The sequence below is a fragment of the Puma concolor genome, chromosome D1 (assembly GCF_028749965.1).
Source record: "Puma concolor isolate L17-30 chromosome D1, mPumCon1.1.hap2, whole genome shotgun sequence".
Lineage (NCBI taxonomy): Eukaryota > Metazoa > Chordata > Mammalia > Carnivora > Felidae > Puma > Puma concolor.
Genome location: NC_141676.1, coordinates 90150125 through 90172974, shown reverse-complemented (window position 1 = coordinate 90172974; position 22850 = coordinate 90150125). Strand labels below are relative to the sequence as shown.

At 42.3% G+C, this 22850-nt stretch overlaps 1 protein-coding gene across 3 annotated transcripts in view; it reads right to left on the bottom strand.

The window, feature by feature from the left end:
- NFRKB (nuclear factor related to kappaB binding protein) overlaps positions 1 to 22850 on the bottom strand; it is a 39625-nt gene that overhangs the window by 16635 nt on the left and 140 nt on the right. For 2 of the 3 annotated variants that reach the window (XM_025928363.2, XM_086678667.1), the window contains exons 2-13: positions 21738 to 21817; positions 20362 to 20517; positions 17633 to 17834; positions 8987 to 9114; positions 8097 to 8271; positions 7410 to 7547; positions 6707 to 6780; positions 5841 to 5925; positions 5255 to 5435; positions 4870 to 4978; positions 4524 to 4650; positions 4215 to 4280 (exon numbers count right to left, since the gene is read on the bottom strand). In XM_025928363.2, the coding sequence (XP_025784148.1) occupies positions 4215 to 4280; positions 4524 to 4650; positions 4870 to 4978; positions 5255 to 5435; positions 5841 to 5925; positions 6707 to 6780; positions 7410 to 7547; positions 8097 to 8271; positions 8987 to 9114; positions 17633 to 17834; positions 20362 to 20496 (1420 nt within the window). In that variant the 5' untranslated portion in view covers positions 20497 to 20517; positions 21738 to 21817. The remainder of the gene's footprint in view (positions 1 to 4214; positions 4281 to 4523; positions 4651 to 4869; positions 4979 to 5254; positions 5436 to 5840; positions 5926 to 6706; positions 6781 to 7409; positions 7548 to 8096; positions 8272 to 8986; positions 9115 to 17632; positions 17835 to 20361; positions 20518 to 21737; positions 21818 to 22850) is intronic. The other variant, XM_025928364.2, reaches the window with a different exon arrangement.

Sequence of the window (22850 nt, the reverse complement as noted above, 5' to 3'; positions counted from 1 at the left end):
CACCACTTCGGATGTTCCCTAAATAAATCACTCATTCCCTAGGGATTTGCTGAGTAATCACTGTGCACCAGGCACTGCATGGGCTAGGGTTATTCCATGAACTCAGTCTCTGTTCTCATGGAGTTTACAGTCAAGTGACACAAGAATACATATTAATAAAACCTCAAAGTGGTAGGTGTCACAAAGGATATTATGGAAGCTTACCCTAGAAAAGTTACCTTATCATGGTGGGGTGTGGGGGTCAGAAAAGGCTTCTTCTCATTAGTGGGTCACCAGAGACATTTTGGCAACCGGCACAGCAGTAAGAAGGCCCCCAGGCAGGAGAAAAGCTTGAACCCCTTGACCTTCCTTAGAGAGACGAGCACTCACGACAGCTTGTGGGAAGAATACAGCCCCCAGGGCCCTACCCTTCTCAGAGGCAGCTGAGATGACACTTCTGAGGACTCTTACATGCTTTCACTAGACAATGTGCGGTACTGCCATCCCCAGAATGTGCTGAACTTCCTTATCCTGGGAGATTCCTCGTACTCTGCTCTGTCCTCTAGAAATGCTTCTTCATAATCAGTTTCCCTATAGCCTTAATCCTGTTCCCGCATCGCTCCCTCCACATCCCTGCCTGGTGTGAAGTCGGCCTCTCCCCAGTCCTTCAACCTTCAGGTGTGCCAGCTGCCTATCCTCTCACAGCCACACCCTTCAGAGTGGAGCTCCTCCTTCCATCCCATCACTGATGCCAAACTATTTCCCCCCAGCTCTTCTGGAAAATCAAAATAAAACAAATGCCTGGTACCTAAGGATCTTAGCATCCACCTGTTCCACCCTGTCCCCTGCTCCTCTCAGCTACTTACCTAGCCATTCCTCACGGGGAGCTCTGGCTCACCAGTCTACTCCCTGCCACACTGTGCAACTGGCACATCCATACAGATGGTACAGCCAATATCCAAACCCCTTGGTTCTGTCCTCACGACCTCCTCCCTCCACTCCACCCCAGCCACTCACTCCCACAATCACAACTGGATGTAGTCATTAGCTAAAACTGCCACATCCTCAACATGACTAATCCAGTGCCCCTCAACCCTGGCTACATACACACAGGAATCACCTGGGAACTTTTAAAAACACTAAGGCTCAGGTCCCACACAAGTCTATGGGTAAGACCTAGGGCATCAGTGTTTTTAAAAAGTTCCAAGCGCTTGCCAGACACAGCCAGAGCTGACAGCCTTTACGCTAATTCACACCTTCTGCTCCCAGACCACAGTCATCCAGAACCCTTGCTTGCTTCCCTTCTCCCACCAAAACAGCACTGTGACTCAACAGGGCTGCCAGTCCACTGACACCTGCACTTCTCCAAGCTCCCTTCTGTCACATTTCCCTCCCTACTGGGTTCCATCCGTGTCCATCACTTCAATGGCAATCTTACCAATATAGTAATACCTGCTAACCACTGCTCCTGTATCTACATCATTCCAATCCCACAAAACTCACAATCTCAACTGTCCACATTCTCCATGCTTCATCTCAGAGAGCTGAGGGCTGCCAAAGAAAAAACACACAAAAGGGCAAAAAATACCACTATAAATGCCCAATGAGCAGCCTCAACGGACCCTCAATGCTGTCGGGCAATCTAACATAACCTCTGATCAAGCTAGCTTCCCATAACCACAGCAACTATGTCCCCATTCTCTCAACCTCCCCTTCTTACTCATGACAACCTCACCTCTCTCACCTCCTACTTTACACAGAAAAGCCATCAAATCCAACTCCCTCAACGTTCCCACAATACAACCGTGAGCCTACTGCTGGGTGTCCACTGTTTCTGCCTACAATAAGAAATGTGCTGCCATTTCTGCCATCCAAGGCCAATCCCTCCCCATCTTCACAGGGATTTTTATGGTGAATTCTCCCTTCTCTCCTGTATTTTCAGCCTCCTTCTCTCCACTATACTCTTCCTATCAACACCTGGACTCTCTTAGACTTTCTCTCCTTTAAAAAAAAAAAAAAAATGCCTCCTTTGGTCACAAGTCTCCCTAACTTTCATTCCCTCCACTGCTAAAACTCTAGAAAGAGATGTTTAGATTCACGGTCTCTTTAACCAGACATGTACAGGTAAAGGTTTAACTGGCTACAGGAAAGGAGGTCCTGACTGGTAGCACCTGCAGATCTACAAGGGTGCATTATGGTCACCAAACTGGCCACCGGTTTTATCTGGTCCATGAACTTAAATTCCTTATTATCTCATCCTAGACAGTCTGCCACCCTGGGCATAAGTACCCCTCCAGGCTGACTTCAAGCCACCAGCCCTACAGAGCCAGACAGAGCTGCAGTCAACTATCATGGGTCACCTTCAGCTCCCCACTGTCCTTGATGCCCATCATCCTGACAAAGAGGCATTTTTACAAGAAATTCACCATTTCTTCTATGTCCACAGATCCGTGAGCTTTATCTTACTGAAACTTTTAGGACCAATCAAAACTAATTACCACTTCCCACTTCCTGACTCTGTCCTCCCCTGGATTCCAAGATTCAACTATCTCATGGTTTCCCCCCAAGTCTGTAGTCACTTCTCCATAGGCACTTCTGCTCAGCCTGCTCTGCCTTGGAACTTCTCCAAGGCCCTCTTTTCTCCTCACTTCACACTTCCTCCCTATGCCTTGGCTTCAATTCCTGCAGACATGCCAACAATTCTCTGCCTTAACTCTCCCATCTGGATTCTAAATCCACACACCCCACTGCTTACTCAACATCAACACTTAAAATACCTCAAAGGCAGCTCACACTCAGCATGTCCAAAACTAAACTCAAGATCTTCACCCTCACCTGAGGCAAGACGTCCTCCACACCTGCCTACCTCAGTGAATGACATCTTCACCACTAGGCACAAATCTAGCAGGAAATGATGCCTGACGGCACTCTCCCTTCACTCCCCACAGCCAGTCATAACCAAGTCCTGTGGCTTTTACCACCTAGAACTTTCTCAAATTGGTCCATTCTCTCTCCTCAGGTCCAGACTATCATGCTCTCTATGTGGGCTCGTGCAATCTTTTCGAATTGAACCTTCCCTAGCGCCACAAAACCATACTGCTTCCTCCATATGGAATGTTCTTCCCCTCAGCCTGCCTAGCTCCTTCTTAGTCATCATTACTGTCTCTGCTGAAATGTTCTTTCCTCAGGAAGGTCCTCCCAACTCTGCAGAATATACCAACACCTCAACATAAACTTCCATCCTTTCTGGTACTTTCCCCTTCCAGAATGTATATATTTATTATTTCAACTGAATGAACGTTCATTATATACTCCAGCACCTAACACAATGCCTGACACCTAAAAGCTAAATACACATTGTAAGAAATAAATGGATCTACTGAGTTCACAACCTTCTCTCCATCTCTTTCTTCACAGACCACTCAAGAGGGTAAAGAGAAAGGTCTGTGAATTTCAGCAGAAAATCAACACAGAATTTTCCTCTTACCAGGGTCATAACTGTCACCAAGTTACTTCAGGTGCATGATACTACAACTTAGTAAGTGGGACTTTGTAGATTTAAAACAAAAATAAGAATCCCAATCCTTGGAAATAGTTTATTCAGGGCTAACCAACATCTTTTTTTGTTTTTCAATGTTTATTTTTGACAGAGACAGACAGAATACGAGCAGGGGAGAGGCAGACAGAGAGGGAGACACAAAAACTGAAACAGGCTCCAGGCTCTGAGCTGTCAGCACAGAGCCTGACACGGGTCTTGAACCCACGAAACATGAGATCATGACCTGAGCCGAAGTCAGACACTTAACCGACTGTGCCACCCAGGCACCCCAACGGCTGTCCAATATCTTACTGCACGTTATCCTCAACAGCAAAGCCCATTGTTAGGAAAGAAAAACAGTATACTATTACACATTAATCTAAAACCATAGGTACAATTCAAATGTGGGTGCTACTGTAAATACCCCTGCAGATTTAAATTCACAAGTACCAGGATGCATTGTAATAGAAGGGCTGTCCCACCCCTGCTGGGGTAAGCCAAAATCCAATACAGCAGTAAAACTTAGTGTGAGATACTAAAGAGGTCATGAAGGATTTTTTTACTGAGCAAAACAGGCTTAATATTGCTGTTTTCAAGATTCTACTGGACTGTATTGACGGGAAGACAAAAGAGGCTGAGCAGAGGAAGTGAGAAAATGAAAACCTACTGCTATGGATAGGCAGTATGAATTACTTACCAAGCAATTTCCACTGCTGGGTTTTCTCTTTGAATTCAACAAACGGAGAGAAACTGGAAGGTACAGCTGCAAGAAATGAATCACATGAACAAGAACACAGGTCAGAGAGAGCACTAAACTCAGAATAATTACCATCCCTGACCTCTGAGATAACTTGAATGTATGATAGTGTATCAGGACAGCAGAGACCCCCCAAGGTACAGCATTATGCAAAGCCATAATGGATTGAACCAGGAAGCCTACAGTTTACCAGGAGAATGAAATAAAGAGGGAAAAAAATACCTGACTCTAAAGAAAGAAGTACCTTACCACGACTTTCTCCAGCAAGATACTGCAGGGCTGGTAACACCAACTCTGCCCAGTTGGGGGCCGCAGAGAACCAGCTATTGAGGGAGCTGGCTGGAGAGGACTGCCAATCCAAAACCCGTTCCTCCAGCTAAGGGAAAGTAAAGGCAGAACTCAGTTACAGTTCTACTCTACACCAGCAATTCCAGAGATGTGCCAGAACAAGCCAGAGTATATTTGCAAGTCACAAAGCAAGTTAACTGCAGAGCTTTGAGAGGAATCCAAAATTATTCTTCTCTAGCTTGAGACCGTTAAAGTTTTCCACAATTCAAAAACTCTGACGTACACCTGATTTTTCCAAAACTCTTACCATAGGAAGGCTAGCCTGCCCCTCCAGCAACAAGATCTCTAATAGCAAAGAGAAGAAACTGGAAGATATTTCATTGATTCCAAGGCAAGGCTTGAGATCTTCAAGAGGCCTAACAAAGGAAAAAATATGTAAGAACAACCAAAAAGATGAAGACAACATCCCCAGATGGTTTAGGCCCTCTAAACCTAACAGTCATAGAAAAGTTCAGTAAGGGACCACACTACACAAATTCCCCAGCAGGTCCCCTGGGACTCAGGTCTTTTGTGGTGTGTGTGTGTGTGTGTTTACACAGATTCAACATATACCAGCTCATTCCACATGAGCACTAGGTACACTCCCCAGGTTAACCTTTCACCCTTGAGCAGGTTATGTGTTGTTCACTTACTCCTCCTTGATAGCAGGTATAGCCAGCGGAGAAGGGGCCTGTGAGAGAGGTGGGATCCCGTCAGCACTGCTTAAGGGTTCAGCCAAATCCTCTGCCTCTGATTTGATCAGTTTTATTTTCTTCTTCTTCTTCTCCTCTTTTTCCTTAACCTTTTTTTTAAGGACAGCCAAGTCATATAGTGCTGGGAAGAAAAGGCAACAAAAATCAGAGAACTGCATTTTGTACATCAGGAAGCGAGGGGTGTTATCTGCATGTTATTTTCCCAACACCCACCAGTAAAAGAAAGAAAAGTCTTAGTACTAAGACATTTAGTTGTTTTTGTTTTGTTTTTTAACCAAACCTAGTGAGAGATTTTACAGGTTATAAAGGTTTACAGGTTAATTTTAGCACCTATTAAAGAGACAAAGATCTACTGTACTGATTTTATATTCATTTCCACCTATAAATCCACAAGATGCAATGATAAAAACAAACGTTATCAGCAAGAAGGAAAGCTGTAGTTTCATTTATTTTTGCCACATGTAAGTAGTCTACGTAACATAACACCACAGTCAGATAATGACTACCTACAGAGAATATCAATTACCTGCTAGAGAGCCCTTCCTGCCAGCATTTACTCGAGTCATGATGTCATTGAGAGTCAGGTCCCCTGTCAAAAGGTCCGGATGATCCTGGATGTGATATTCAGAGATTTGTTATAGAGGCCCAAATAAGGAGCTAAAACTGCCAATGATTTTGCCAATTTACCTAACAGATACAATCAGATGTTGGGCGCACTTGAGGAAATCATGCTGAATCAAAAAATGTATGGAGATTAAAACTACTGCCCTGCGTAATGGGGCACAGGAGAACTCAGTTCCAACCTTTCTACTACATAGCATCCAGTTTATAAAGCTCTTTTGCATTCCTTATGTTATGTGCTCTTCAAACAGTCGTGTTAAGTATCACTGTACTTTACAGTCTGAGAATGGGGTTCAGAGAAGTTAAGGGATTTGCTGACTTCCAGGGTGTGACACTTCCCATCTCACCTTAGATGGCCTGCCTTTTCTTCCTCCCCTCAAGCCAGATGGACTGGCTTGATTGCCCTGGCATTACCCTGATTCGGTCAAAGTGAAGGAACAGAAGGAGTAAAAAGTGAGAAGAGCACAGGATTTGACCCCTGACTTCCTAGCCAAAGGGGCAACGACAAGCCCCTTAACCTCTCTGAACACAGGTAAAACGGACATAATGATCCATGTACCAGTTTTGCTGTAAAGATGAAATCAGACGCTATGTTAGGCATCTGTCTTCCTCCTATCTTTGCTGTTAACTAGCCTCTACTGTTGCTCCTGTCCCCCAACAGTGACAGAAAAGGAAGCATAAATAACGATATTGTCACTACCTTCATCTTTCAATAGCCAATCCAAAAACATTAGACCGAAAACCTCTAACAACCACCCCACCCAATCTTACTGGTTGATGTTTCCGCTTCTCATGGTGCTTCTTTAACATTATCTTCAGGTCACTGTCCCCCAGTTCTATTTTATCTGAGAGAAAACGAACCAAACCACATGGACTAGGTCATTCACTAACATGATGCTCAAATTCACATCTTTCTGGCCACTTGTGATACTCAAATATAACATGTTTCTCCGTGTTTCCCTTCTGAGTCCTGTGTACTACAAGCCCAAACAATCTTGAAACAGTCACAGGATGAACTCTTCAGCTTTTCACTACCTCAATCAAGAACAACGACCTCAGTTACTTAGCTGCTCCAAAACACACCAAAAATTAACATTCTTCTTTGATTCCTACCCCAATTAAAAATTCCTCTCTCATTTCACAGACATTCTAAGAAACTGCTATAGCTCTGGTTACCCCTCTTGTTCTATTACTGAACTGCTCCTAAGTACTATTTTAAGAATCTACTTTCTTTAGCCGAAAATACCAGCTGATCAGCAACTAAGGAAAAGTTTCTAAACAAAGGAAGAAAGGAAGGCCTACCTAACTTGTAAAAAAGTGGAACTGTACAAAAACTTCTCTCAATCTCCTACTTCTAGAGAGCACTGCTTCAGTTCCCTGGCAGGTAAGAATCTAGCGCCCACCTCTATCTAAGGGAGTTCTCAGATCTACATCCTGATCTCCCAAAACATCCACGGCATCACTCAGTTCTCACCTGCAGTTTTCATATCCGTGGTTGAAAGCGTGGGCACCACCCTCAGGGGCACCGCAGGGCTAGGAGAACGCGCTGGAGAGCTCGGAAGCCATGAGCTGAGATCTTCAAAAGAAAATTTTTCTTGTAAATCCAACGTGGCTGTGGACTCCAATAGGGGAGATTGGGTAAGTGGCCATTTGGGTTCAACAAGGCTAAGCCAACAACATGGAGGCCAGGGTTCCACCATTCCTTTCTGACCCTTCTCCAGACGAACTGGAGCACACTTAGGTCATTTAAACGGCTCTTCCAGGAAGAGAGACTTCAACAGAGTGATGGGGTCGCATTGCAGCAGGCCAACAGTCACTACTACTCTCCTGTAAGGGGAAAAGCAGTTCTCTCAAGTGGCACAATAGGACCAGAGAGGCCTACTGTGGAGAGCCCTGCTGTGCAGGGATTCATCTCATCTAAGCTCAAATGCCACTTAAGTATCAATGCTAAAAAAGGTATGCACTCATACCCCATCTACCAGGAACATCTCGGTGCCCAAAGACTAAGCGGTTCTGAGCCCCATTTTCCACCCCCACCAAAGACAGACAACTGAGATGGCTTCCTTGCTGGGGAGATAAATGGCTACCACTGGCTCCAACTGAACAAGTTGCTGGTGTAGATCCACCACCCCAGGTACTCCAAATGCCCCCAGACACTCACCCTCTTCATCAGAGGACAGGTCTGTGTCACCACACTCCTCCTTCACTTCCCTCAAGACCTTCAAGTAGCGCTGCTGGGTCCGCCACTCCCGCTCCTCAGGGGTGCGGGATGGTGAAGGGCGCTTCTGGCGGAAGGGAAGGGCCGGGCCACTCCGTCGGGCCATCTCCAGCAGGTCCTAGGAAGCAATCAGATGAGGATACATGTCATCATCCAAAGCTTGTTCTGGTGCATTCCCTGGAGACTACATCTTCTTCAAGAGAAGACATTGTTTAACAAGCTCAAGTCCCTCCCTTCAGATCACAGAGATGCACATAAGAGAGTATGTCCAAATAAAAAGGGCCTCTACTGATTACTATGTTGCAAAATATCTTAAATCTGAGGGGTGAACTGCTCCTTCAAGAATGAACACTTTTATACCAGTCACCCAACTATTTCCATATCGAATCTTAAGGACCACTTAGAACCGTAACAACTTTGCCTCAAAGATTACCAGACTTACCAGATCCCAAGGCCGTGAGGCCTGATGCACTATTAATCCATCAGGATATCTGGAGGCCTGTGTGCTCTCATATAGCAACTGCAGAGCAACCTGCTTCTTTTTAATAATCCAAGATGGATCTCAAAGTCATTTGTTTACCTTGGTAAATACTGAAGCTCTGATATTTCATCAATTTTAAGAGGTACTTTCCCATATTTTCACATCTCTGAAATCAGGCTACATCTTAAAATTAGTTAGAATGATATAGCCTAACTGTTTCATGGCTTAACTGGCAGCATTTTCCTCTTAGTGCTTGCTACCTTTTGTATTTGGTACCTGAACCAACCGTTGAAGTCATGAGATCTGTGCGTTCACTGTCCACATCTGGTATCTAGTTCCCAGCATTACTTACATTCCGGGAAGCCAGGATCTGCTTCAGCAGCCTATGGAAATACTGCTGCTGGGAGGTGAGGTATCGCTTGTACTGGGACTTGAAGCACAGCTGCCGGTACTTAACCACCTCGGGGTTAAAGTGTCCATCTTAAAAGAACAGAAGTACAACTACATATATCTACATATATACCTAGATACCTATACCTATATACACATATATATACATATATATAAATATATATGTATACATATGTACTGACAGGCCAACAAATATTTAATGCATGCTTAAAGTGTGGTAAACTCTGTATCAAACTAGAATACAGTACAGGGGGAAAGAAAACAATCTATGTCAATGTGGGGTCTACAGTCCAATAAGAGACAGAAAATAAACAGGGGTGCCTCAGTCAGTTGAGTGTCTGACTCTGATTTCCGTTCAGGTCAGGATCCCAGGGTTGTAAGATCAAGCCCCGCATCCAGCTCCATGCTGAGCGTGGAGCCTGCTTAAGATTCTCCCTCTGCCCCATCCACCACTTGCATGCTCTCTCTCTAAAATAAAAAAAATAAAAAAAAAAGAAAAAAAAAAGAAACAGGCAAACAGGTAAATAGTCAACTCTTGTAAGTACTATCGGAAATTAACGTGAAAAAATTGTAGAGAGTAAGGAGGAGTTTCAGGAAAGGGATCTCTAAAGAATGAGACATAAAATGAAGTCTGATTAAAGCAATTGTGGCAAATGTTAACTGGCTGGTAAAAGTTATACAAACGTTTTAAAAAGTTTCATTAAGAGGAAAATAAATTGGAATTTACAAATGAGAAGTAAAAATGGTGAAAAGGCGAAAGGAACAGCCTGTGCTAAGGGAGGACCTGAGGCAAGAATGAACTTGGCATGTCCCCAAACCTAAAGAAATGTCTGCATGACTAACACAGAGTGGGCTGTAGATAGGGGGGGGCGTGCGATGCCTGAGGAAGCTGGGTGGAGATCCAACCACACTGAAACTTGCAGGTCACAGGTGGAGCTGGATTTTATCCTAAGTGGAACGCAAATAATTTGAAGAGGTTAAAGCAGAATGACATGGAGGGAGGAAGAAGGAAAACTACTGCAAGGGTCCAGGTGAGATGATGGCGGCTTCCCTCCACACTTAGAATAAAAGCCAAGGTCCAAAGATGGCCTGGCAGGCCTTCACGATCTATCCTGGGCTACTTCTGGCCTCATCTTCACCAGTCTCCCATTTCCTCCCTCTACCCCAGCCCCAATGGCCTCCATGCTGTTTCTTGAACAGGCCACGTATCTGACTTTCTCAAGGCCTTTGTACTTGAAGTTCATTCTACCTGCAATGCTTCCTACTAACACCTAATATTTTCACGGCTTGCTCCTCCTACCCTCGCTAAGCCTGTTCTGCTGTCATCTCATCAGAGAAGCCCTGGCCAGCCACCAGTTCTAACACAGCTCCTTACCATCACTCTAGTACCATTACCCTCCTCTTTCTTTGAAGTACTTAATGCCAGTAAGTATTTGCTTGTTCACCATCTATTTTTCCTTCTCCGAATGTAAGGCCATTACACCTCCACAACATTGAACAATGTCTGGCACGTACAGAAGTAGAGAGACTTGAGATCTATTTCTGAGAGAGGGATTAGACCTGCTGATAGTTCTGATGCTGGGGCAGGACCAGGGCAATGGGAAGGTCAACTGAACATGGTACCCTGTCATTGAACCTGAGCATCTGAAATCACTGCCTGAAATAAACAGGTCAAGGAGAGGTCCACTGTGGACGTATTAGACTTGAGCAGATGGGCCATGATGAGAACTGAGAGGGCAAGATTCAGAAGCTAAATCTTAGAAAAGATAAAATAAGGGATCAAATTACACAGTGTTTTTCTTTTTCCGCCCAACCACCCTAATACTATCAAAGGTAAGTAATAACAAATGCTTACAACAGACCTGACAACCACCACTATGTAAGGACCTTGCATATATTAACTCACTCGATCCTCATAATAACCCCATAAAAAAGGCACTACTAAATCCTCATTTTACAGATGAAGAAACTGAGGCACAGAGAAGTTAAATAATTTGCCCAAGTTCACACAGCCAATAAAAGGGGAATCAGGTTTCAACCCAGGTAGCCTAGCTCCAGAGCCCAGGCTCTTACCCACCTTGCTATGCTGCCTGCTGTAGGGAAATAGGAAGTGTGACCTTCAAGAAACAAGCCCAGAGTTCAATGCTATTGATGCTATTTGATATATAAAAATTAGACTAATATCTTTTTTGCCTCTGTATTTCTTTAAAATTCTATTCCTTCAGTTTTTAGTTTCCCCCACTTTTTGAAAGCTTGGGTGGCTCAGTTGGTTAAGCATCTGAATCTTTTTTGGCTCAAGTCATGATCAAGTCTGTGATATCAAGCCCCATGTTGGGCTCCGCACTGACAGCACAGAGCCAATTTGGAATTCTCTCTCTCCCTCTCTCTATGCCCCTCCCCTGCTCGTGCACTCGCTCTAAGAACAAATAAACTTAAAAAAAATACTATACGTCTGTTAAAAATATTTTGTATGAAGTGAATACAATTGAAATTATTAATAATTATGGTAAATTAAAATCTTATTAAAATTAACTTAACTGCCTTTATAATTCTTAATATGTCTACTGGAAATTTTTAATTTGAACACATGGCCCATGTAATATTTCCATTGACCAGTGCTGGTCTAGATAACAGGGAGAAAAGGAGTAGTACCAGATGAAGTTGGATAAGTGGGCCGAGGCCAGGTCACAAAGAGCCTTGAAGGCACTGAATTTTACTTCAAGTGAAGGCAACTGCTAAATATTCTGCAAAGTGAGTTTTAAGAAGCTCACTCTGGGAGCTGTGTGGAGATGGCTGCTAAAGCAGCCCAGACAACAGTCATCAGTGAAGAGATGGTGAGTGAAAGAAGGCAAGTAAGGAGGTAAGAAAGGAGCCTCAACAGCAGGAACAGACAAGAACAATGAGTGGATGAGCGGTTAGCAAAGAAAGTGGGGTAGGGGACAGGGTGTCAAAGACACAGGAAGACATCCAGGCCAGGGAAGAGCCACTGATACAAAGTGGGGGAAAGTCTCAAGATGGAGGAAGTGGTCAAGACAACAGATGCTGTGCTCTACCGGGGTGCCTGGCTGGCTCAGTTAAGTGCCTTACTTTAGGTTATGATCTCATGTTCATGAATTCGAGCCCCACATCCAGCTCTGCACTGACAGTGTGGAGCCTGCTTGGGATTCTCTTTCTCTCTGCCCCTCTCCCACTCACACACACATGCACGTGCGCTCTCTCGCTCTCAAAAAAAAAAATTTAATTTAAAAAAATAACAGAGACATGGAGCAGGAAAAAATGCTCACTGGAACAACTGGTGAGATATGAGCATGGACTATATAACAGTATGTCAACATTATGTTTTATATTAATATACAAAATCTAAATACAGAAAAATTGTGTTTACAGTATTTCTGAATCTGATCATTTGTGGTTATGTAAGACAATGTTCTTATTCCTCAGAGATTAATGCTGAAAAATTTAGAGATGCAATGTCCGCAATACTTTCAAATGGTTCAGCAAAACAATGATGGTAATCATATATGCAGTAATGATGAGAGTAAATGTGGTAAAATGTTAACATTAATAGCTGGTGAACCTGGTGAAGAACAGAGCTGACCCTCGAACATGGATTTTATTTATTTATTTTTTTAGTGTTTATTTTTGAGACAGAGAGAGAGCATGAGTGGAGATGGGGCAGAGAGAGGGAGACACAGAAACTGAAACAGGCTCCAGGCTCTGAGCCCTCAGCACAGAGTCTGACATGGGGCTTGAACTCACGAACCATGAGATCATGACCTGAGCTGAAGTCGGACGCTCAACTGACTGAGCCACCCAGGCGCCCCTGAACATGGGTTTAAACTGTGCGGGTCAACTTATACGTGGATTTTTTACAGTACATGCTATAACTGTATTTTCCTTATGGTTTTCTTAATAGTGTTTTCTCTAGCTGACTCTATTGTAAAAACAATTTATGTAACACACACAATATACAAAGTGTTAACAGATTATTGTGAGTAAGGCTTCTGGTCAACAGTATAGGCTTTTAAGTTCTCGGAGAATCGAGCTATACACGGATTTGTGAGTGAGTGGGAAGCAGGCACCCCTCCGTCTGTGTTGTTTAAGGGTCAACTGTATATGAGTGTCCATTATAAAATCTTTTATGAAGTCTTCTGTAGCTCTGAAATTTAAAAGTAAAAAAACGTTGAAGGGAAAGAAAAAAAAGCAGACACTGGTGGCATTAGTAAGAGCACTCTGTGAGGTCATAAGGTAAGAGCCATGAGGGAACGGAAAGAATGACTGAAAGAGACAGCTATCTATGGATACCTTTCAACAAGTTTAGAGATTAAAAGGCAAATGACAGAAGACAACAGAGGGGACAGATGGTTGAGGACTTTTTTTAGTCTGAGACCCCTGGTCGCATCCATAGGCTGAAGAAGAGCATGTGGAGTGAATAGCGAAATAATGTGAATCCACAGGACAGAAGGGATGGTTAACTGAGGAAAAAAGGTCCCAGAGGATGTAAAAGATGAAAGGATCATGAACACAGGTTAATCTTAAACAGAAGAAAAAACTCCTCCTTCCTCTGAGACAAGTAAAGTGGGTCAGAATGGAAATGAACACAGGGAGCTGGGGTGGAGGTTGGAAGTGGGAAGTGAGGAGTTTATGACACAAGATCCTTTATGAAACAGGAGGATATTTAAAACAGAATCAGGAAAGATAACCCAAGGTAAAAGAATACGGGAACACAATGACAGCTCAGAAAGAACTAACAACCATGGAACTGCAAACATCTGCAGCAACACTAGACCTGAAACACACAGGAATTCCTGTCTTGACATTCCTTGTCTGTATCCTCACCAGACAATCCTACTGTTTTGTGTTTGTGTAGTGCAAACACTACACAAGTCCCTGACAGAACCCCTCTAAAACCAGGCAAGCTCTACTGGAAGAGACGGTTTACTCCCACCTAAGGCCGCTGGCTGCAGGAAACCTTTGCCAACTACAGAGGAGAATTCCTCTTTAAACCAATAACCCACCAAATGAGGGAATGCTAGTTTTAAAATAGCCGAGGTAATGAAAGATCTGCAATGATAAGCCTGTTCCCTCCAGGCTTCTGTAGCTATCACGTTGCCCAGTTTAACAAAACTCAAGAAGATGCACTGTACTTTCAGGACTGCCTGCCAAAGCAAAGTCACCCCAAAGAGGGGAGAAGAGGCTTCCCTCTGCTTCTCTCCATTGGAGAGCAAATGGTGGCTTAACAGTAGCCCCAAAACATCCTGCAATCCCCAGTGTAATAACAGATTCAAGCAAGGATCATCAATGGATGTTAAACCACTGAGTAAACCAAAGGCTTTGGAGTAAGAATAGTATCACGTGGTCCCAAAGTATTAATCCTACATTTTCCTTCTTAATTAGGAAGGAAAAAATATACTGTTACAAACAGTATGTCTGGCAGATACCACTTAACCAAGAGATCAAACGCATCATTACCAACATTGAAAAGCTGACATCACGTGCCTCCTGAAGTGATTGGGGCGGGGTAAAATTTCCCATTTAATATTTGTGGCAAAACGTTTAACCCAAATCTAATCATGAGAAAACAAGACAATTCCCCAGAAAGCAGGACATTTTACAATTCAAGTGCCCTGGACTCTTCAAAACTATCAGTGTGTTTTGTATGGAACCACCCAAATAGCCAAAGCAATCTTGAGAAAGAAAAAAAAAAGCACAAAATATCACGTTCCTTTGTTTCAAACTACACAGTGAAACTACAGTAATCCAAACACTATGGGACTGGCACAAAGGACACACAGATCAATGGAACAGAACAGAGTCCAGAAATAAACCTTCAAATTATACAGTCAATTGATTTACAACAAAGAAAACAAAAATATACAATGGCAAAAAGACAGTCTCTTCAACAAATGGTGATAGGAAAACTGGAAAGCTACATGCAAAAGAATGAAACTGGACCACTTTCTTACATCATATACAAAAATAAACTCCAAGGAGATTAAAAATTTAAATGTAAACATCAACACTCCTAGAAAAAAACACAGGCAGTGAACTCTTGGGACATCAGTCTGAGCAATATTTTTTTGGTTCTCTCTCAAGCAAGAGGAACAAAAGCAAAAGATAAACAAATGAGACTACATCAAACTAAAAAGCAAAGGAAAGCAAAGGAAACCATCAACAAAACAAAAAGGCAACCTGCTGAATGGAGAATATATCCGCAAATGATTTATCCAATAAGGGGTTAATATCTGCATCATATAAAGAGCTCCTACAACTCAACACCAAAAAAAACAATCCAGTTAAAAATGGGCAGAGAACCTGAATAAATATTTATACAAAGAAGACATTCAGATGGCCAACAGATAAGTGAAAAAGATGTTCAACATCACTAATCACCAGGAAAATGCAAATCACAACCACAAGATACCTACACCTGTCAGAATGGCTATTATTGGGGCACCTGGGTGGCGCAGTCAGTTAAGCATCTGACTCTGGATCTCTGATCAGATCAAGATCATGATCTCACAGTTCCTGAGATCAAGCCCATGTTGGACTCTGCACTGACATCACAGAGCCTGCTTGGGATTCTCTCACTCTGCCCGTTCCGGCTCGTCCTCACTCACTCTCTCTCTCAAAATAAACATTTAGGTGGCTCAGTCAGTTGAGCATCCGACTTTGGCTCAGGTCATGGTCTCATGGTGAGTTCAAGTCCTGCATCGGGCTCTGTGCTGACAGCTCAGAGCCTGGAGCTTGCTTTGGATTCTGTCTCCCTTTCTCTCTGCTCCTCCCCTGCTCACTCTCTCTCTCTCCTTCAAAAATAAATAAACATTAAAAAAATTTTTTTAAACATTTAAAATTTAAAAAAGAATGGCTATTATCAAAAAGACAAGAAATAACAAGTGTAGATGAGGATGTGGAGAAAATGAAACCTTTGTGCACTAATGGTGGGAACGAAAGATGGTGCCGCCACTGTGGAAAATAGTATGGAGTTCCTCAAAATGAAGAAAAGAACTAGCATCCAGCAATTCCACTTTTGGGTATTTATATGAAGGGACTGAAAACACTAACTCAAAAGTGTATATGTATCCCTATGTGCACTGAGTCAAGCCATGGAAGCAACTTAAGTGTCCATCAGCAGATGAATAGATAAAGATAAATATATGGATAGACATTTTACATATACATAATGGAAATTACTCAGCTTAAAAAACAAATGAAATCTTGCCATTGAGACCACATGGATGGACCCAGAGGATATTATGCTTCCTAAAATAAGTCAGAGGAAGGCAAATACCATATAATTTTACTTTTATGTAAAATCTGAAAAACAAGTGAGCAACTAAAAAAACAGGCTCCTAGATATAGACAATGCGGTGACTGCCTTGTAGGGGGGCAAGGGTTAGGCTGTGCAAAACAGGGAAGGGGATTAAAAGCTACAAACTTCCAGTTATAAAATAAGACAAAAGGATACAATGTATATATAACACAAAAAATATAGCTAATAATATGTAATAACTTATATGGTGACAGATGGTACCTAGATGTATTATGGGGATTACTTCAGAATATACATACAGAATCACAATGTTGTACATCTGAAACTAACATTATATGTCAACTAAACTTAAATTGAAAAAAAACAAGTCATGCTTTTGAAAGACAAAGAAAAAAAGGCAGAGGGCCCCAGATTCAGGGAGCCAAGAGACATGAAATCCAACACAATACATGAACCTTGAAGAGATCCTGAATTGAAAGACCCACTATAAGGCACCTGGGTGGCTCAGTCACTAAGGATCTGACTTCGGCTCAGGTCATTATCTCACGGTTCATGAATTCAAGTCCCCCATCTGGTGAGCACGAGCCCTGCTTCAGGTAAAACACAAGCTCCACTTCAGGTGAGCCCCACTTTCTTTTTCTCCCTCTCTCCCTCTCTCCTTCCCTCCCTCCCTCTGGGGATTCTTTCTCTCTCTGCCCCTCTCACATGTGCCCTCTCTCTCAAAATATAAATAAATAAATAAGTGACCACTATAAAGAAGATTTAGGGAACAATTGAGAACACCTGAATGTGAGACAGTCTGTGATCTTATTTGCTCAGTGCAAAATTTCTTGGGTGTGGTAACGGGGCTGTGATTACACAGAATGTCCTTGTTAAAGGATACATACATGCTGAAGTGCCTAGCAGGAAAGTATCATGTTTTCTGCAGGAGAAAAAGGTGTATGTATGTGTGATGCACAAATACATACATCCACATATGTACATGTGGTCAAGTAAATGGTAAACTATTTCTAAGTTTTCTTAAAGCCTAGTCATAAAGGGTGCTGTAAGACACTAGTAATGTTTTATTTCTTGATCTGGGTTGTGGTTACACAGTTCTTACTACAATCAATCACTTATGATTTATGTTTCCTATGTAAGTTAAAAATTTTTACTGAAAAGAATGGCCTAGGCAAAGTATTGCACACAACCAGTCTCTGAGCCAGTATGTGTTCACAAAAATAAGTTCAATAAGTGAAGAAGGAGTATTCGTGTTAAGTGAATGTGTTCCTACTTCTCCCACTCCTCTCAACAATAGAATGACAAGCAGCATACCTCGGAAAAGCTTCTGGGCAATGTGCAGAGGGTTCCCAAAGCGGAAGTTCTCCCCGCTGAACAAGGCTAGGATGAGCTGATTCTGCTGCTCGAGACTGTCTTCAGGAAAGTGAGGCAGAAACTGCTGGAGGTGTTCACGCTGAGACTCACTCAATACTTCCTGCCATGTTGAGAGGCTGACTACATCAAAGAATATTTCGGGCTAGGAGAATTCAGAAAACCAGGAGAAAAACAAGCTTTTAACTTTTCCTGTGAGCGGTAAAATATACAGAACAGAAAATTTACCATTTTATCCATTTTTAAGTGTACACCTCAGTGATATTAAGTACATTCACAGAGCTGTGTAAACATCACTGCATCCAAGTTCTTAAGTTTGTTTGAACCAACGTGTCAATTATCTTCATTCAATGCTCAAATCTTATAGAGAATAATAAAGACTACATATAAACCACTATCTTATACCCAACAGTAAATCATAATCCAGAGGAGGGGTGCCTGGGTGGCTCAGTCGGTTAAGTATCTGACTCTTAATTTCAGCTCAAATCATGATCACACAGTTGATGAGATCAAGCCCCAGGTCAGGCTTTGCGCTGAGTGTGGAGCCTGCTTAGGATTCTCTCTCTCCCCCTCTCGGTCTCCCCTTCTCTCTGTCTGTCTCCCCCCGACTCAAAATAAACAAACATTTTTTTAATGTTAAAAATAATCCAAAGGAAAAACAATCTCAGTAAAGAGAATTTCATTTCTGCCAACAAGGGGTATGATGGACAACTGAATTCAGCTTAAAATGAGGGGCAGCAAACAGTTAACATGGGAGAGAACTTGAGGAGTTGAGGTCACCTCACAAGAGAGACCAGCAGCAGGATGGTATACACATTGCCTGGAGGGGAAAACAAGCAATTACAATGTTGCTTAAGACGTGCTAATGTGCATATAAGCACATAGGAGAAGCACACCTCCCAGACTCTAGATGTCAGGGAACATATACCAGAGGAAGTGACATTTAAGGTAGTTAATTAAGGGATAAGGAAAGGGGAAAAAAAAGATGATGAGGCAGGAGAGTTAAAAGTCCACAGAGCAGGGGTGTCTGGCTGGCTCAGTCGGTAGAGCACGTGACTCTTGATTTCAGGGTCAGGAGTTCAAGCCCTACAGCAGGCACAGAAATTACTTAAAAATACATAAATAAAAATTTTTAAAATCCACAGAGCAAAACCATAAAAACGTAAGAATTAATATGAAAGAAAGGACAGCAGTTACCTGCGGGGAGAATGAAGAGGGATGAGATGGGCACTTGAATGATACTGCTTGAATGGGCCCATTCTACTTCTTAACCCAAGTAGTAGCTAGTTGGGTGTTTTATTACTGCTTCAATTGTATACATACTGTAGAAACATGGATTTTATATGCTCTTCTTATGATACATCTCACTTTTTTTCTTAAGTAGGTTCCATGCCCAACGTGGGGCTTAAACTCACGACCCTGAGATCAAGAGCCACACTCTCCACCAACTGAGCCAGCCAGGCGCCCCACATTTTACTTTTTTTATAATTAAAAGAGTTGAGGCAATGTATGGCTAGGACAAGAACACAAATGAGGGGGGGCAGCAGACAGAAGAAAAGAGGAGCAAGGGACCTATAAACGTGTTAAATACTTGTGACATTATCCTAAGGACAATAGAGAGCCACCAACGTAAGCAGGAGACAACCCAGAAATCCAACCACCTGGTAGACATTTCTGCATTCATGTACCAATGCACCTCAGTATCCAAGATCTTCCCCTGTAAATCTGTTTTTGCATACCACTTTATGCCTAGTATCTCAGTGTCGGGCAGAGAGTAGGTACTTCATAAAGTGTTTGCTGACTAAACGAATAACATGAAGAAATTTATTTGAAACAGTAGGTATAGAAAGCATGGATGAGAAGGATATATATGTCAACTTCAGTAATTGTTACTTCAGGTGGCAAAGAGAATAAATGGTGGCTTTAATTCTATCTACAATGTTTGACATATTATGGAAGAAAAATCTGAACCAATTATAACTAAGTGAAATTATCTCCTAAAATTGGATAATGCACAAATAAATGTTTGCTAAATGACGCTCTATACCTGTTCTCTATAAGTAAAACATGGCAAAATAAACAAGATAGTTAAATACATGTTTTGGCATACGTAGTGCCTTGCATATTAATAAGCACTTAATAAGTAGTAGCCACCTTAATAATGATGCTGTTTACACAGCCTACCCGTGAAAGAGGCCAGAAGCACACAAATCTCCATGCACTATTAACTGACTACAGGGTTACTTTATTAACAGAGATAGTATGTTTGGGTTTTGTTTCATGATCCACAACGTGGGTAACCAATTTAATGTAAACACAACCATAATTTTGTCCTTAAAATATACAATTTCTTGTTAATTGGTCAAAATTGGTTAAAAACAGGGCTTCTATAATACCATCATAATGACATATTATTAAACATGCAGGATGTAGCTTATAGTTTCTTCTTTAATCAGAATGTTAAAAATTTTATGTTAAAAAAGAGAGAGGGGGAGGGAGCCAAGATGGCAGAACGGCATGGAAAAAAGAGAGAGAGATCACTCTGAATGCAATATATAAAATGAAACCAAAGAGAGCACGAAAGACTGAAAACTTGTAGGGTGTGGAAAAGGTTTAGCATAGCAGTTATACACAAGGCGACAGAAAAAGGTGGTGGCGGTGCTACTACTTACATCCTCCAGAAGGTCCTCAGGCAGACTAACCCTGGTGCCCCCCAGGAGGCAGTCCTCCATAATACGTGTGCCATGGCCATCTCCACATGGACCCAGTTCCAAGGGATCCGTCAGCATATGGTCCAAGGAATCCATTGTTTATGTTCCACAGATAATCTAGACAAATATATATGCAGTCATACCTCTAGGTATACCGAAAGGCAGGAATCCAAAGGATCTGGCTGATATTAACACTCCTTCAGAAAATATTCTGGCCCAGAAAATAGTCAATCTCAAGTCTAGTTTTATACCTTATAAACTTATATATATATATATATATGGTATATATACCTTATAATACTTTTATACCTCATACCCTAAGTGTAACTACACACCTCTGCACTCTTGTACCTCTGCATCCTTATCTCAATCTTCAAACCTTTTCTAGTAGGTCTCTTACTGCTCAGAATGCTTCAAAATCTACAGAATTTCTTACACCTTCATTTTATATTTGAGCAAAATGAGACTTAGAAATTAAAGGATAAACAGATCAGAGTTCATAATTTAGACTTCTCAGGCCAATAATCTCTCCGCTATAAAATAATCTAACAGTTATTGTTTCGTTTTTTTAGTAATTCTTTGTTGTACTTTCACAAAGAAAAATCTCTGACAACCCATATAGACTAGTAAAGCTCAGACGCTAACAGTAAGTCATTTAATGAGGACCTATTAAGTCCAAGGCCTTTCATGTTTCTCATTTAATTCCTACAACTGTGTGAGACAGGGTTATCATATCTATTCTAGAAATATTAAAATTGAGGATCAAAGCAGACAAATAACTTGCCCAACCCCAGGGGTAGGACTGAAACTCAGGTTTGCCTGACTACAAACAGATATTCACTATACCTCCTGTACAAACTCTCAATTGAAATTGTGAAAAGGGAGCATGGTAATATGACTTTAGTCCACATAAACTCCGGGGCTTCCAAGCACTTGATCATGACAGCCAGTAAATTTAGTAGTCAATCTGACAACTAAAGGTCCATCTGATATTTATAACCATGTAAATGTAATGTTGTTTCTCCTTCCTATAATAACTGAACGCCGCTAGTCACCTTTAGAAATGTACATATTAACACATTTTCAGAGAGCATTTCCTTAGGCTAATGGCTAGAAATCAGCTGTACAACTGCCATAGGATTGAACAAAACTAACAGGACCACAGGGAGTTTGAAAGGAATCACTCTACAAACATTTGCTAATCCCATTCTCTCTCCTATTCCTACCTCTCTCCTATACCTACCTAACAAGCGCATTAAAATGGAATCTAAAAACAGACTTAACAGTCAAAATGCCAAACTTCTAGCTTAATCTCGGTGAAGTTAGGCAAATCTTACCTTGCCGAGTGTCAATTTCCTTATCTGGAAGAAAAGAGGGGTTGTACCAGGTCCTGTGTACTATTTCCAATCTTGCAATCCTACAATAAATAATCTCCAGATGGGTAACAGTTTATATGATTTAATGCAGTCATGTAAACACAGTATTGTAATGAATTGATTCCAAAATCCTTAAATGATAAAAAACAGAACTGTAATACTACTAAAGTAAGCATCTTCCCACAAATTATTTCAAGTTATCTTTTAGAGATTTCAGATTATGTAAAGATACAGCAGGAAGATAAGTGTTGAACAAAGCAGATGGTCTCCAAGCAATTGTACTCCATCACCTTTCAGTACATGGAGAATTACAACATCCTGAACATTCTTGGTGCCTAAATAACCCAAGCAGGTGAGAAAGCACATGACACATGAGTTTAACAAAACTTTAAAACACAAAAAAAAATTTCTGCAGCAGCAACCGATGTTCAGAGTAGGGTCCTCTTTACAGAATTGACATAGAACAGGGTAATAACTGCAAAGCCAATGTTCTACCGGACTCTTAGGAGGAGGATCGCCCGTTTCACAACTTTGTTCACAGTTTCTTCAACTACCATGGAGGTGTAGCTAAATTTAATCTATCTGAGCGGCAACCTTTGTCCTGCTACTATTCTGAACAGGATCCCAAAATACAAAAAGCAGGTAGCTGCCAGAGGATTTGAACCCCGGAAGCCAAGGATTTCTAAATCCTGTGGCGTCCTAGCCCCCTTAACTAGACCCGGAAGGCGTCTACCAAGGGCCTTTTCTCTGTACCTGGGCTAGCCTGGCCTCCTGGACCCTCCCGAACGCAGAAGCTAAACCCGTGGCTGTTTCCGGAGCAAAAGCTCTCTCCAAATCCGCCGCCCCAGCAGCAAGTCCCTCCCTAGCCAACCCCGCCCTGCCCAAGGCCCGGGTCCCGCCCCTCTAAGCTGCACCTCAGCGCCCACGGCCCCTCCCCCACACCGTGCCTAACCCTAACCCCCACCCACCCGGCCGCCCGGCTCCCAACACGCTCGTTCCCCGGTCCCTGGCCTACAGGAGCAGAGAGCCTCAGAGGCCCAGCCGCTCCCTCCCCCGGCTCCCCGGCTCCACTTT